At 35.9% G+C, this 17,563-nt stretch overlaps 1 protein-coding gene across 1 annotated transcript in view; it reads left to right on the forward strand.

Moving 5' to 3' along the window:
• ABCB5 (ATP-binding cassette, sub-family B (MDR/TAP), member 5) overlaps positions 1–17,563 on the forward strand; it is a 135,227-nt gene that overhangs the window by 11,894 nt on the left and 105,770 nt on the right. The window contains exons 5-12 of the mRNA XM_011944166.1: positions 7,580–7,771; positions 7,857–8,028; positions 10,101–10,225; positions 10,306–10,483; positions 11,810–11,923; positions 12,244–12,354; positions 14,326–14,451; positions 15,718–15,921. Of these exons, the coding sequence (XP_011799556.1) occupies positions 7,580–7,771; positions 7,857–8,028; positions 10,101–10,225; positions 10,306–10,483; positions 11,810–11,923; positions 12,244–12,354; positions 14,326–14,451; positions 15,718–15,921 (1,222 nt within the window). The remainder of the gene's footprint in view (positions 1–7,579; positions 7,772–7,856; positions 8,029–10,100; positions 10,226–10,305; positions 10,484–11,809; positions 11,924–12,243; positions 12,355–14,325; positions 14,452–15,717; positions 15,922–17,563) is intronic.

Here is a 17,563-nt window from a genome sequence, read left to right on the forward strand (position 1 = left end):
CTTAAATATATTCTTAGATATTTTTTGTAACTATTGTAAATGGGATTGATTTCTTGATTTGATTCTCATTTTGATCATTATTGGTGTATAGAAATGTTACTGATTTTTGCACATTGATTTTATAACCCGAACCTTGACTGAATTTGTTAGCAAATCTAGGAGTATTTTGGAGGAATTGTTATGGTTTTCTAGGTATAAGATCATATTATCAGCAAATAAATAATTTGACTTTCTGTTTTCCAATTTGGATGACTTTTATTTCTTTCTGTTGCTTGATTTCTCTATGAATATGAAGTGATTAAAATTAAATGAAATTTAAAGTTCAGTTTCTCATTCTCAATCACATGTCAGGTGTTAATAATTATATCTGGCTGGCTTCCATACAGTACAGCATAGATATTGAACATTTTTTTCATCATGGAAAGTTCTATTGGATAGTGTTGTTCTGGGCTACAGTGTGAATGATGCTCCCTTGAACTGAGTTTTGCTGCAGCCTCAACTTTCTTTGGTGTAAAGTTCTTTTCTTAGCTAATTTTACATAAAATTTCTCTATATTGGATCTTTTGAAAATTCTTGATTAGGATCTAGGGTAGTGCTTTCTACTGAATTTTTGGTCTTACAGTATTAAGGCAGGGCTCCAATGTACAGTCACAAAGTATATTTTTTTCCACAAAAAGTTTAAAAATTTTTTAGTAGGAGCATCTGTTTAAAAGTAGACAATAAAAGGGACAATAAGATGAAAAGATATGTCTATGTACAGTTATTTAAGGGCTACTAAATTTATAAGAAAACATACTTACCTTTTATAGTACTTGTTATACTATTATTTCTTTATTTATTTAATAATAAGATTTATTTAAATAATAAGAAATTTATTACTGAGACCAGCTGCGATGGCTCACTCATGTAATCCCAACATTTTAGGAGGCGGAAGCAGGTAGATCACTTGAGGTCAGGAGTTCAAGACCATCCTGGCTAACATGGTGAAACTCCATCTCTACTAAGAATACAAAAATTAGCTGGACATGGTCACGGGCACCTGTAGTCCCAGCTGCTCAGCAAGCTGAGGCAGGAGAATCGCTTGAACCCGGGAGGCGGAGGTTGCAGTGAGCTGAGATCACACCACTGCACTCAAGCCTTGGCAACAGAGCAAGACTCCATCAAAAAAAAAAAAAAAAAAGGAAGGAAGCAATTACCTATAATATTCAGTACATTATTATTAATTATAATTATTAATGTATTCAGTATGTTAATATTTTTGAAATATTTGAGATACATATTAAAGAAGACTCCTCAGTCAAATTGGTTTGAAAAATGTTATCTATGACAGCCTTCTATCGGATACATACATGACAGATATAGATAGTAAGGGCTTCATTTAGTTAGCTTGATTTAATCCAAGTTTTCCAAACCTATTAATATTTGATTATGGAACCTAATTCATTTCTGCTAAAATTGATTAGCATCTGTGGAACTAATATTTTAATGAACACTGATTTGCATAATTTTTTGAGTATAAGGCAATAGTACTTCTTCCATCTGTAATAATCAGGAACTAAAGAATTCTATTCTACCTGTTATTTTCCAAAGAAAATGACTCAGCTTTATAATTTTAATGTTAAGTCTATGCCTCTGTCTTATTTCTCAGAAAATTTTTCTAAAAATAGTTGAATCTTTTGTTGCTGACTCCAGATTGGAATGACTAAATAGTGCCAGGACTACTGCTGGTCAATAGGATGCCTCCTCTTTTGCTGTCAAAAGTTGATAACTTAATTTTTTGTTTTTAGATGGAGTTTTTGCTCGTTTCCCAGGCTGGAGTGCAATGGCACAATCTTGGCTCACCACAATCTCTGCCTCTCAGGTTCTAGAGATTCTCCTGCCACAGCCTCTGGAGTAGCTGGGAATACAGACATGCGCCTCCATGCCCAGCTAATTTTGTATTTTTAGTAGAAATGGGGTTTCTGCATGTTGGTCAGACTGGTCTCGAACTCCCAACCTCAGGTGATCTGCCCGCCTCGGCCTCCCAAAGTGCTAGGATTACAGGTGTGAGCCACTGCGCCAGGCCTTGATTACTTAATTCTATATGAACTTCTAAGCAACTTGATCCTTTTCTTTTGCTACTTCTAATGTATCTAGCATAACCTACTCGAAACAGAAGGGGCAAACTAGACAGCCAACTCCATGTTAGATTAATACATAGTAAGTGCTCAATAAATGAAGCCATTAAATCAGTGTTAATTTGGGTGACTTTTGGAATCAGAAAGCTAAGCCCTCAAGGGTGGCTTCATTTCTTGATGCAAAATTAATTGCCTGGGCTCTGGGGCTACTAAAATTCTTCTTCTGGATCCCAGGTAGTTTGGAAGTCTGATTACTAGATGAATGTAGAGTTAATAAGTAGAGTTCTTCCATGTGGAAAACTTGAGTGTGTTGTTTCATTTATTTGTTTATAAGGAATAGTTTTTAAAAAGTGAGTCAGTTCTTCTATAAAATTATTTTAAATTATTTTTTCTGATTAAATTACATTTTCATTGTAGCAAGTGTGAAAAGATACAAATGCACAAAGAAGACAATTAAATCACTTATATATAATCCTACCAATAGATAAAAATATTAATTTCTGTTTATATTATTATAGTATGTTTACATGTATAGTGGTACACATATAATTTTAGTGCAATTGTACTGTTCATATGATTTTTAATACGTTTGTTGATGTATAATTTACTTAGCAATAATTTACCAGTCTTAATTGTGCAACTTAATGATTTTCAGTAAATGTATGGAGTTGTACAACCATCACCACGGTATTTCTAGAACACTTTTATCCTCCTACAAAGATCTTCATTTGCAACCAATCCCTATTCCCATGCCCAGCTTGAGGCACCTCCTTATCTGCTTTTTATTTGAAAATATTTGCATATTACTGACACTGTATATGCATGGAAATATACAATATGTAAGTTTCTTGCACCTGGCTTCGTTTGTTTGGCATACCGTTTTTGAGGTTCATCCATGTTGTAACTGGTAGTAGTTTATTCCTTTTTATTGCTTAGTAGTAATCCATTGCAAAGCTGTATCACATTTTGTTTATCTCTTCACCAGCTGATGGATATTTGGATTGTTTCTAATTTTTGGCTATTTACAAATACGCTTCTGTGAACATTGATGTACATTTCTTTGTGTGGACATATGTTTTTATTACTCTTGAGTAGACCTAGGAGTAGAATTGCTGGGTCATATGGTAAATTTAGATTTGTCTCTTTGAAACACTGCCAAACTGTTTTTTAAAAGTGGCTACACCATTTTACTGTCCCACCAGCAGTGTCTGAGGGTTCCAGTTTCTCCATATCCTCATCAACACTTGTCATTGTCTGCCTTTTTTATTACAGCCATTGTAGTAGGTATGAAGGGGTATTATAATATGACTTTAATTTGCATTTCCCTAGTGACTAATGATGAGCATTTAATGTACTTTTTAATCTATTCCTATATTTTCTTCAGTGAAATGTATATTCAAATATTTTATCTATTTTTAAATTGTACCATTAGTCTTCTTAGTATTAAGTGGTAAGAATTCTTTATAAATTCTGATTACAAGTTCTTTGTTGGATATACAATTGGCAAATATTTCTTCTCCATCTGTCAGAGTGTTCACTTTCTTAGAGGCTTCTTTTGAAGGACAAAGTTTTTAACTTTGGTAAAGTTCAGTTCACCAAGTTTTTATTTTATGGATTGCACTTTTGGGTGTGGGAATTTTTTGCCTAACCCAGGATGATGAAGCTTTTCCTCTATGTTTTCTTCTTGAAATTGCAATGTTTTAACTCTTAAACTTAGGTCTATGATCCATTTTGAGTTAATCTCTGTGAGTGATGTGAGGTAATGGTTTAAATTTACCTTTTTTGCATGTGGCTATCCAGTTGTCCCAGAACCATTTGTTGAAAAAACAATCTTTTCTCCATTGAATTGACTTGGCGCATTTGCTAAAAATCAACTGCCAATAAATGTAAGGGTCCGTTTCTGTTCTCTCGGCTCTTGCAGTTATTGATATGTCTGTCTTTATGCCAGTACTGCACTGTTTCATTTACTGTAGTTTTACAGTTTTAATAAATAAACTCAGGAAGTGTAAGTTCTCCAAATTTGCTCTTCTTTTTAAAAATTACTTTGGCTATTCTGAGTTCTCTACGTTTCTATGTATATTTTATGAACACCTTGTCAATTTCTGCAGGAGAGCACACAGGAGAATTTTGACAGGGATTGCAATGAATCTATAGATAAATTTGGGGAAGACTGTCATCTTAACAACGCTGAGTCTCCCAATCCATCAACGGAATGTTTCTTCATTTATTTAGATCTTCTTTAACTTCTCCTAATAATGTCTTGTGCTTCTCAGTGGATTCATCTTACACTTATTTTACGTGATTGTTGCAAACCTTTTCCCCACAACATAAAAAAAAAAAAAATTCAACAAGATGATTTGTATTAAGCCTGTAGTGTTCCATCCTATCCTTGAATAGTTCCTCTTACTAGAAAACACGGTAAATTATTTATGATAGTTATGGTCTATTAAAGTTTCTGTGAAAATTGAATTATCAAATTCTGAAGATTACTCTTAGAAGAAACACAGTGTTAGGATCCTGTGAGCCTCTGGTGACAAACTTTTTGTCAACCAAATAACACACAACCTCACTTTATGTGTGCTTTTTTTAAAAGACACCTTATTTAATATGTGTTGGTGATTCTTTAACATTGAACTCATGTTCTCACTATATCTCACTCCTGAATGAAACTTATCTGACACTCCTGTTTTCTACATAGGGCACATCACAGCCTTCTTGCACTAAGGAACACTAGCCATCACTTCAGCATGATGCTTGGGAACTATTATAAATAGCAAAATCATCAACCAAAAGCACAAAAATGAGAAAAACTTGGCACTAAATAGACCACGAAAATAATCTTTGTTTACAGTACAAGAGCTGAAACAAGAAGGCAGAGCACGGGCCTTGCTGGACCTCAGCTGAGAACGTGTGCACCAAGCAAACCAAATTTTTGGTCACTCTGTGCATGTCCATAAATAACCATGAAAACACTACAAGTATTGACTTGGGACTTGGAAAAAAAATTTCAGCAAGGAAGCAGATTTGCAAATACAGAATTTTCAAATGATGAGCATCAATTGTATTTTCCTCTCCTGTGTTGCTTGGTACTTCACTCTCCTGGATTTTCAACCACCTCACAGCCTTCTTGGCAGATTCTTTATCTTCATCCCAAGCTACATCTTTGCACAGTTACTGATAGTCCTTGGCCCTCTTCTCTTCTTTACCTACACTTAATTCTTCCTCTTCCTGGGTGTTCTCAGCCAGTCCCTTTGTTTTAATTCCCACCTGCCTATAAGTTACTGCTTTCAAATCCACATCCCCGACCTAGACCCCCTCTCTTGTGCTTCCATTTCTCATTTTCAGCTTCTTACTTGATCTCCATTTTGAGGTTTAACAGGCATTTCTGACTTCCCATGTCTAAATCTGAACTCTCTCTATGTCTTGCAAATCTTGTCTTTGTCCCAGTCTCTCGCATCTGTAAGTGATACCGTCATCACCAGCCGCTCTACTCAAAACCTAAGAAGTTATTCTTGATTTCTCCCTTTCCTACATTCCTCATATCCAATACATTGGCATTTTTTTTCAGGAAGAATCTATTAAATAAAGATTACTTTATTATTACAAACACACACACACACAATTATAAAACACTAGTGTGCACCTGCAGTCCCAGTGTTATGTACTATCAGTGCCAGCTACTCAGGAGGCTGAGACAGGAGGATCCCTTAAGCCTAGGAGTTTGAGGACAGCCTGGGCAATATAGTGAGATCCTATCTTTTTTAAAAAATCAAATAAACTATAAAGCACTAAGAAATCTAAATATCCATGCGAGAGCAAACAGGTGGCAATTAAACATCCTGGGTCTATAGCATGCTTGAAGGAGACTGTGACTGATTAGATCCCCATGGTAGAGAGAGCATCTCCATAGGCAAAGGGGGCTTACCTGTAACAGCTGTTCAAGTTCTCTCTTCTCATCAAGGATCATGAAAGGTACTCCATTCAAGGTGAGGTGTACAATCTGATGCTCTTCAAGCAGGTCAAATTCTCATAATCTAGAGGATTGAATGGAAAGGACTTTTCTTTTTCAGGATAGGTGTCATTGGAGGCAGGAAGGGAGCTTTCTGCTTTGACAGTCTTCCCAGTCATGTGTCTAGCAGAGAAAGTTGGTTGTTCTTATTCAGGGCATCCATTAGTCTGGCAACTTTTGTTTCTAAAATACACCTAAAATCTGTCTGCTTCTTTTCATGTAGGCTGCCATGATCCTCATCCAAGCCCCCATTCTTCTCACCTTGGCCATGGCAATAGCTTCTTAACAGAACTTCATGCTCAATTATTTCTGCTTTCATCTGTTCTCCACAGAGAAGCTGGAGTGGTCTTTTAAAAAGTTGAACAGATAATGCCATCCCATGCTTAGATCTTCCAATGATCTTCTGCTTCTCCTGGAATAAAACATGAACAATGTACTGTAAAAACCCTAGAACATGCCAAATTCTCCAGCCTCATTATTTCTTACCACTTTGGACTTCTTTTGTTTCTGGAACATGCTAAACAACTTTTTTCTGACTCAGTCTCTCCTGGGAGAGATGTTTTCTCCTCTCCGTGGAATGCACTTCCTGCTCTTTTTATGGCTGGCTTACTTTCATGTTTTGGATCCCAGCTATAATATCACTTCCTCACAGAAACTTTTTTTAACCACTCTATTTATCTGCGCTAGCTCTCCCAACCCATGTTTACTCACCAGTTATTCTGTGAACTATCACCCTGTTTACTTCCTTCCTAGAAAAACCTATTTTTTTATCTTTGCATATTGTCTGCCTCCTGCCAGAATTGGAGGACTTATTATCCTGCTCACGGCGGTGTCTCTAGAACCTCACACATAGTGGGCACTCAGTATACATTTATTAAATAATTACATTTCTAATTTGGTCTCCTACTGTAAAATATTTGGATTGTTTTCAATTTTTCTATATTGTTACAAATGCTACAAAGACCAGTTATACAGATGAATCTTTGTATGTATTACCTCAGGGTGAATTCCTTAAGTTGAATTTGGGGCTGACTATGTATAGTTTTTGAGGTTTTTATCAAATGCTTTTGACTGCTATCTTTTTTTTTTTTTTTTTTTTTTTTTTTTTTTTTTTTTTTTTTTTACCCTCCAGTTCCACCTACAGTTACCTTGATTGCCTCTATGGAACTTTTTCATATGGAAGTATTAAAAATACTGAAAGAAGGCATAAATAGCAAGAATGCTTTAAAATACTAATTTCTGATAATAATGTAAAAGATGTACTCTATGTTTTACAAGGAAACCTAGATCATTATATTCAATGTACTTCACTCTTATGGCATGTTATTTTTAGTCCTTTTTCTAGTTCTAGCATAAATTTCCTCAATCAAATACTGTGATCGATTTGTGTGTGTGTGTGTAACAAGAGAAAAATGTTGCACTTCGGTCTCACATTCTAATACTCTTTCTTCAGGTTGACCCTGTATTATGTTGGAATAGGTGTTGCTGCCTTGATTTTTGGTTACATACAGATTTGCTTTTGGATTATAACTGCAGCACGACAGACCAAGAGGATTCGAAAACAGTTTTTTCATTCAGTTTTGGCACAGGACGTCGGCTGGTTTGATAGCTGTGACATCGGTGAACTTAACACTCGCATGACGGAGTAAGAGGATGATATTGTAGTACATTAGCTTTGTTTACATATGTGACATGTAAATGACCTAACTACATTTATTTGCCTGTTTCAGTGACATTGATAAAATCAGCGATGGTATTGGAGATAAGATTGCTCTGTTGTTTCAAAACATGTCTACTTTTTCAATTGGCCTGGCAGTTGGTTTGGTGAAGGGCTGGAAACTCACCCTAGTGACTCTATCCACATCTCCTCTTATAATGGCTTCAGCGGCAGCATGTTCTAGAGTAAGTGAGATGGCTAATGCAATGTTGAATGGAAGCAGCAGTGTGGACTAAATGACACATTGAGTTTGTCCAAAAATGGCTTTTCTATTCATTTGCCATGTCCCAAACTACAAAGGGATATTATACACCACAAATACTTTTGATTTTGTTCTCCATTAATCCCCTTTCTATCTTCAAGTTATTTGGCTAAAATGAAATGTTTTTAATAGCTTACTAACATTAAAAACATTTCTCTTCATTTAGCAGTCTAACACAACTTCAAGTGCTAGCATGGATAAAGTATGATGCTGTTATACATGTGATGTGTAGTTGTTGCTGTTGGGACAGCCTTGTTTGTTCTAAATACCCAGATCATGTTATGATTCATTTCATTGGGTAGAATGGAATTTTTTATATCATCCTCTTAAAGTTTATATGTATATATACATAAAGATTTTTCGAGGCAAGGTCTCACTTTGTCACACAGGCTGGAATGCAATGGGACAAACACGGTTCACTGCAGCTTCAGCTTTGCAGGCTCAAGTCATCCTCCCATCTCAGCCCCCCAAGTAGTTGGGATTACAGGCGACCATGCCCAGCTAACTTTTGTATTTTTTGTAGAGACAGGTTTTCACCATGTTGCCCAGGCTGATCTCGAATTCTTGGGCTGAAGCTGTCCACCTACCTCGGCCCCCCAAAGTGCTGGGATTGCAGGCCAGTGAGCTACCGCACCCAGCCAAGCTTATATTTCAATAAGGCTTTCAATTACATTTCAAATGTCTGCTAATATCTATTTTTATGTACTACATAAATATGTTTCAGTTTTTTAAACAAATTATGTACTTGCATTCTAAATTACATTTTTAGCACTGTTTTGCTGTAAGTATACCACAAAATTGTAATCTTATCTACAGCCTGGTTTTGAAACCAATACTCTTTGTGAAATCTAAAAACAGCAAATGCATCTCTGATATTACTCTTCAAATCATATATTTTGGCAATTCTACCAGTGTATATACTCATCTTCTAGATCGGAGGCACAGTGCTTTAAATTTGGCAATACTAATTGTTCTTTATGGAAATACAATTCATAAAATTTCCAGAGTTTATTTTCTAACAATATACTAATCAACCAAACAAGAATTTTCAGCAATAAAAATATTCTATAGTGGGCTAAGCCCTTAACAATAGGCTTGGAGATTTGGACAGCACGTCTTTACAGTCAACTCTGAGTGTTGACTTTGTAGCCTTTATAAAAATCTTCATCCTCAGCTTATTTGAAATGAGGAAGGAAATCTGAATAGAAAGATTGCCTGCAGTAAGTTACTAAGATCAGAACCTTAACTGCCCACAGAAGAGAAGTAAACAAGGAGTTGTAAAGGAATAGCAGTGGGTAGTCTAAATTCTGTTATTGTATTAATTGATCATGAAAAGGAAGCAGGTGAAGGTCAGAGTTGTCCAAATGATGCGATACCAGAGTGGATGGTTTCTAGCTTCCTTCAATTCAACTTGGCAAGTATCTATTAAATACTTGCTAAGTATAAGGCTTTGTGCCAGGTGGTGTTTCCCCTCTAGTGACACACTATAGGAATAATTATCTTTAGTAAGTGAATTCAGAAAATAATGAGTATTACTCAGCTTCTGTTACTCTCTGACTATAACAGTTATCCAAGCATGTCTTATATAAAATCAGCTCCTATTATGTGGAATATATTTTTCAGGTGGATAGACTTGCTATGCGAATAGGCAATAGTTATGAATTCACAGCTCTGAAGGCAGTGTCCCCGCTGTTCCCTTTCGTGGAACTGTTGTGCTAATTTCAAAATGTAAAGTGATTAGTAAATGGGATGTATAATAGAGAAAAGGGCATGTAAAATCAGGTAAACCTGTCTAGTCACCAATAGTGATATTTTCCCTTTTCTCTCTGAAATCTTACCTCTTAGTATTTTGACGACAAATTTTTGAAAATGCAGAGATAGACTTTTTAAAAATACCATTAGGCTACTTAGAATTCAAATTCCACCTGACTTAAATGCTCAGTACATTATTACTACGCAGAGCCATTTTTTAACTGTGGTTGTGGTTTATTACAGATGGTCATCTCATTGACCAGTAAGGAATTAAGTGCCTATTCCAAAGCTGGGGCTGTGGCAGAAGAAGTCTTGTCATCAATCCGAACAGTTGTAGCCTTTGGGACCCAAGAGAAAGAACTTCAAAGGTCTGTCCCTTTAAATATAACAAAATATGCTTGGTTTTATTTTCCCCAGTGGCTATTAAGTTGTGTTCTGTTTTTGTAAGGTATACACAGAATCTCAAAGATGCAAAGGATTTTGGCATAAAAAGGGCTGTAGCCTCAAAACTGTCTCTTGGTGCTGTGTACTTCTTTATGAATGGAACCTATGGACTTGCTTTTTGGTATGGAACCTCCTTGATTCTTAATGGAGAACCTGGATATACCATTGGGACTGTTCTTGCTGTAAGTCTTGTTTGAGAACAAGGTGTCTGGCCTGGATGATCTTTCCTTACCTAGTTTAGCCAAAATTCCTCTTTGAAGATGAATATTCAAAGATGAATGTTTTTAATAAACAAATATTTGTTTCCCTCAAATTATTTGTATACACCTTTGAATTATAGTTATGAGTTGACGGGATTTATTCATCCAACATGTTTTAGTGTCCTCGTTGTGTCAAGCATCTGCATTCTGCTTTTAGAAGAATCATAATTGAATTCCCCTTGGGAAATACACTGAGTTTTCTTAATCTAGCAGTGAAAAAGGCCAATCTTTTGTGAGACTTTTCCTTGCATCTTGGCTGAGATCAGACAGTGTTCTGCATTCACCTTGCTAAATGTCTTCTCTCTGGAAATGGTCTGTAGAGTTTGCATTCACCTCCTCTTCCTCTGTCCTTTCAGCATGTAGTAATGTTAAAAACAGACTACATACAGTTATGTCCAATATCACAGTTTGGAGACTTTCAAATTCCTAGGAGTTATGTGTTAATTAATAATTTATTGAGTTATCCTCTCAAGTTACAACAATAAACAGATCAGTTCAGGATTAAGAAATATTTGTCTTGAGGAACCAAAATGATCTGCTCTTTATACTTTTATCCTTGTTTGGCCTTTCCATTCTATATAGATTTCTCTTCTTTCCATTAAATTCATCTTTTGAATTTGAGGCATTCATAATTAAGACTTTAGCTAGTCATTTATTTCATATAAAGTGAAATGTGAACACGAAGGATTTTTCACTCATCCTCGCTCCTCAGTTTATGTGTGGCTGGGTAACTGGCTTACTAAGCCTAAGCATCCTCATCTGTATGGTAGGAATAAGAGCTCCTAGCTTGAGGGATTCTTTTCTTATTTGACTTTTTGCAGAGATGAGTCTGTCTCAAAATGGACAGCTGTTCCCTAATACAAAAATTCAAAACCAGCTTGAGTGAAAACAGTACAATGTCTCTGAGCCAATGAAATCTACTGAATTTTTCTTTTTAAAGTTCAAGGGGTCACCCAGCAAGGAGGAAGGTGCAACTCACTATGGGGTTTATACATGGCCAGCACACTTCATTCAGCAGATTTCTCTGGTCACACATCCCAGTAGGTGATAACCACAAGACTATGAGATAATCGAAATTTGTTCCGTATTAGGAAAAGGCCAAGGATACTTTGGTGATATCTTCCATTCTGTCTTACCTAATTCCTCTAATATCTCTCTGTGAGCTTAAACCAATAATTATATATTACATTCTATTGTCTTTCTTACATAACTGCAGAAAGCTAAATACCATTTTGTTTGTTCCTATAGGTTTTCTTTAGTGTAATCCATAGTAGTTATTGCATTGGAGCAGCAGTCCCTCACTTTGAAACCTTCACGATAGCCCGAGGAGCTGCCTTTAATATTTTCCATGTTATTGATAAGGTAAGACCCCTCTTATTGCTTTGAAGAATAACTATCATTACTGCAAGAAGGAGACACGAAAACACGCACACTCATTTCACTAAAACAATAGGATGGACAAATTTAATGTTGGCCTGTTGTTTATGGGAAAGAGAGATTGCCTTTAATTCTTTTCTAGGAGGAGATTGTGTAGTATTGAAACCTTCATGTCTAACTCAGTGCACTTCTATAGCAGAAAGGAAACTGTTGTGGAAGAAAACCATCCTTCAACTATTTTTAAAATGTATAAACTGTCAGATTACTCCTTTGAAGATTTATAACATTTCCTTTGTTTTTCCAAGAAACCCAATATAGATAACTTTTCCACAGCTGGATATAAACCTGAATCCATAGAAGGAACTGTGGAATTTAAAAATGTTTCTTTCAGTTACCCATCAAGACCATCTATTAAGGTAGGTTAAAACAAATTATACGATCGTGCAGTTTTCTGATGTTATCTTCTACTGGCCAAGATCTTCTCTGACGAGATTACTCAGGATCACTTTGGCCAAGATTTTGGTTACTTTGCCTAGAGACTTGAGGAGGTAGACAAATAATGGACAAATAACTCTGAATCAACTAGTTATATTTTGCATAATTCTTTCTATATTCAACTGACTAAAGCATTTTCAGCTCCGTGAAATTCTTCTACTCTGGGTTTGAGAACACATCAAAATGTCTTGGGTTAATGCTGCCACCTATTGGTGGTTCCTAGATGCTACCCCACTCAACATAGATAACTCATTTTAACCCCCTCCTCTCTAACCTAGGAGAATTATGCACATGTGCCTTTCTCTTCTTCCTTTCCTGGGGCTTTTACTGCACCAGCAATTGTGGCAAGTACTTTATCACACACACACACAAACACACACACACACACGCAGTTTATCCTACTCCATTCAGCCTTTGACAAGTTCTTGTGAAAATGTGTGTATTTTTGTCTTCCCCCTTTCACTTCATTAGTGTATTTACCAAAAAAGCAGTTGTTGTTAAATATTGCAAAAGGTAATTACTAATGAAACACTTGCTTCATAAAAAAAAGACATGATTTTAAGTGAAATAGATAAAATTACTAATGTGATCAATTTCTAATGTCTGTTACAGAATTTGCATAAAGACCTACCTACTCCTACTTCCTTATATTTTTCTGATTAAAACTTTGATTGAAAATCTCTTTTCAAAGCTCTTTATTTTTCAAAGTTGTTACTTAATTACCAATTACCATTATTGGAATAGTATTGACTTCCACCATTTTTCTTAACTGTACAGTATTTCAAACTACATTTTGCAACTGCATTTGGATTGGCTTCCTGGGGACTTCAGCACGAATTGTGCCAATATATTGCATGGGAAAGTGTTCTTTGGGTTTTAAACAACTATTTTTAAAATGAACTTTTGAAACATAACCTTTTTTGTTAAACTAAAGAATGAAATTGGGGGGGGGTTCACCCATTTTAAATAAATAAAACAAATTCTTTCGAGGAAGGACCAGAAACCAAATCTAGAATAAAAGTGCAGGTGTGAGAAGAGGTACTCCTACTGGTGGTCCTCGATTTCTCACCTTCTTCAGAGAACTTTTCTCGGCTTGGCCCTTTGAAGGTTTTATGTTTGGCTTATGCAAAGGGTCCATTGCTTTACAAATGGTAAGATCAAAGCAAGAGAATTCAAGGGGAGATTCCCCTGTTTAGGGCTAACTACATACAGATGCAAGCAAGGATAGGTGCGAATTTCTCAACAGGATCACTGTTGTCGTTTTGAGAGGGTAATTATTGTGAAGCTTCACTCACATTGCAGATCCCTGGCACACTAAATGCTGTAGCAACCCCAGTCATTGAGAAAATGTTTAAAATGTTCCCTCGTGGGTCACCATGAGACCACCAAGGTTTCTAATAATAAACTCTCATCTATCGGGAGACACTAAGAAACTTTGCCAGTTGTTTTATTTTAGAATATGCTTCGCAATTATGTTAATATATTCTAAGGAGGAGCTTCATTCAATAGCTTGTGAAAATATCTGGCAAGATCTCATTCACTTGTTACGAATTAAGACAAGACTTTCATTAGCTTGATAGTCAAAATTCATACAAAATATTTTAGTTGAAAATGTGAACAGTTTACTAGTTAATATTCTGAGAGTGACAGTACTCTTAATTTAGGTCTCCTCTTTACATAGAGAGATAATGATAGATTCTTTTACTACTATTTTCCAAAGTTATTTAGGCCATTATTATACATGCACATGAAACAAACGTAACAAGATCTAAATTTGTTTTTAAGCTCCACAGAATTCATTTTCAGTTTATAATTATATATTCATTTTCTGAAAATGTGTCCATCATATTCTCATTGTGGTTTTATGATTTTCCGTCCATACATTCCAATAGATTCTGAAAGGTCTGAATCTCAGAATTAAGTCTGGAGAGACAGTCGCCTTGGTCGGTCCCAATGGCAGTGGAAAGAGTACGGTAGTCCAGCTTCTGCAGAGGTTATATGATCCGGATGATGGCTTTGTAAGTATAGCTAGCAAAACCATGCACAGTCCACCTAATGGAATTTGGAAACACTGCAGGGCTCGCAGATCTGTAACTTTTCATTTTCAACAGTAGAACTGGGAGAGAAGCCATATTGTTTTCTTTCCTTTATATCCATTCATTCAGCAAATATTTATTTAGTGCCTACTATGTGCCAGGCACTATTTTGGGTTCTGAAAATACCTAGGCGAATGAAACAGATAAAAATCTGCCCTCATGAAGTTTACATTCTAATAATCGGAGACAAACAATAAAAAAATAAGTAAATTATATAGTATGTTAGAAGGTAGGGAATGTTGTGGAGAAAAATAGCGTATTAACATGTAGCCAGCATCTATCAAGAATTTCAAAGTTTGTCCCGGAAGAATGATGTAGAAAACATCTCCACTTTTCTTTTTTTTTTTTTTTTTCTTGGAGCTTACAATGCTGCACTTAACTTTCTCAGCCTTGTAAGTGGCATAGAGGATAAGACTGTGATATTCAAAAGTGATTAATTCTTAATGCTTCTGTTAAAACTTTCAACAGTTATTTTTATAAGAAAATCTACTCCCCTAGAGCCTGGCTTTATTTAAATTTTACTTCATAGTTTTCATTTGGAGTATCCTAGACCCATGTGACTACATAAATTATTAGATGAGTGTTACATGTATAAAAGAGTTGCATAGAATATCCATGCCGTGACAGAAAACAAGGGTTGGTAAGAAATAGAGACTCTATGAGTTAGAATTACCAAACCCTGGCTTCTGTCACTGGAATATGTTGGGGCAATTGGCAATGGCACCACCTGGGGAGAAGACAGAGGTCACTTATTATTATGTATAGCAATGAATAGGAGACACTTCTGTCTTTTGCAGAGGTGTGAGGTGTTGAAATAATGAAGGCTATTTCCTAGAAGAAACGTAAGGGCCACATCCAAAACTGAAGTTTTTTGTATGTGTCTACATCATAACATTTGTGGAACCTAGAATATGTATCTTTATAATATCTAACTTGTGGGTCTTAGAATAAAGATAATCAGATGATCTGGCAATGTTTTAAGCCAATTATTCTTTTGCAGTTTTGTTGGTGCCCATCTACCAGAACAAGTCTACGGACAATATTTATGTTATAAATATTTTATCAAAATATAGTCAGTCTTTCATTTCTAAAATATGCTACTTCTCAGTTTATATTTTGGTCTAGTATGAAAGACCCTAAAATCAATACAGTAAAAGGCATCACATGGTTCATTCTTTGGATTGACAGATCACGGTAGATGAGAATGACATCAGAGCTCTAAATGTGCGGCATTATCGAGAACATATTGGAGTGGTTAGTCAAGAGCCTGTTTTGTTTGGGACCACCATCAGTAACAATATCAAGTATGGACGAGATGATGTGACTGATGAAGAGATGGAGAGAGCAGCAAGGGAAGCAAATGCTTATGATTTTATCATGGAGTTTCCTAATGTGAGTACACTGTGCAGCCTGTGTCCTTAGCTTACAGTGGCAGCACTGCAATATTCCAATATAAGGTATTGAAACAACAACTGATGCAGAATAGTAGGGGTGTGATTAAATTCTGGATTGTCCTAGAACAAGCTTGTCCAACCAGTGGCACAAGATGGCTTTGCATGCAGTCCAACACAAATTTGTAAACTTTCTTAAGAGACATTAGGAGATTTTTTTGTGACTTTTTTAATCTTGCCACTATTGTTAATTTTAGTGTATTTAATGTGTGGCCCAAGACAATTCTTCTTTCAGTGTGGCCCAGGGAAGCCAAAAATTGGACAGCCATGTATGAAACATCTATAGAGAAGAATGCATAGTAACAACCAAAAGAAGAAATGCATCATTGAAAGACCAGATTGAAAAGAATCATATTTTGTTCTGCAAATGAAAAGGAAAAAAATGAAAGATATGTTAAAGCATAGCAAAGAAATACGAAACAAAATCATCAGGCCAAGCTGAGAAATTATGTCTAAAATGTTTATTTGCGAGGCCATCTTGTGGCTGAGAGTGGGAAAGTCATACACACGATCAGATTAGTTCTGTGACAAACCACAAGAAAAACTAGGATCATTTTCTAAAGCACAGGAAGCTAACATTGCATAAACAATGTGAAATCAGGCCAGGTGTGGTGGCTCACGCATGTAATCCTAGCACTTTGGGAGGCCGAGGTGGGAAGATACCTGAGGTTAGGAGTTTGACATCAGCTTGGCCAACATGGTGAAACCCTGTCTCTACTAAAAAGACAAAAAAATTAGCCAGGCATGGTGGTGCACGCCTATGGTCCCAGCTACTAGGGAGGCTGAGGCAGGGGAATTGCTTGAACCTGGGAGGTGGAGGTTGCAGTGAGCTGAGTTCCCAGCACTGCACTCCAACCTGGGCAACAGAATGAGACATTGCGGAAAAAAAAAAAGAAAAAGTGAAACCATATTTGGAAAGCAATATAGTCCCCCAAAAAATGAAATCATATTTGGAAAGCAATATAGTAAGCTAAAATTCTTGCTAACCAGACTTATGAGATCTTAGAGGGTATTTAGAATTAATAGGGTGCTATAAAGCCATTTTTTAATATTTCCTAAAGTATTAGATCCTCAGCATCAGCTGAAATTGTTGTGGGGAGCACCTTGTGACATATGAAAGGATGAGATTTGTAATTAAAATACATATAAAATTTCACCATCCCAGAGGGTCACAATAACAAAAATGTTTATTTTAATGGGCATATTTCACAAACCACATTTGATGGATTGTAATAATTTTATTCTTATTTTCTAATTTAAAGAATTTGTTATGCCAGTAATTATCTCTTGTCCCCATTATTTAGGATCATAATTAGGACATATTTAGGCCAACAAAATCATTAAAGATTGAAGGTGATTCTTAAATCGTTGGGAACACACATATCCTTCTGCTGATGTTTTGCCCCTTTTAATGACCTCCTTTCCTTAAAACATCAGTGCTCTCATTTCCCATTTAGATTAGGGAGCTTTCTGGTACCTCTTAAATCATACCCTGTAAGTTACTACTTGCTTTTACCAAAAGCCCAGTACTACACAAAGATGTCCCTTGCTATAAATCGAATAATAAATTCAGAAGATATAAC

Source organism: Colobus angolensis, unplaced genomic scaffold (genome assembly GCF_000951035.1).
Source record: "Colobus angolensis palliatus isolate OR3802 unplaced genomic scaffold, Cang.pa_1.0 Scaffold229, whole genome shotgun sequence".
NCBI lineage: Eukaryota > Metazoa > Chordata > Mammalia > Primates > Cercopithecidae > Colobus > Colobus angolensis.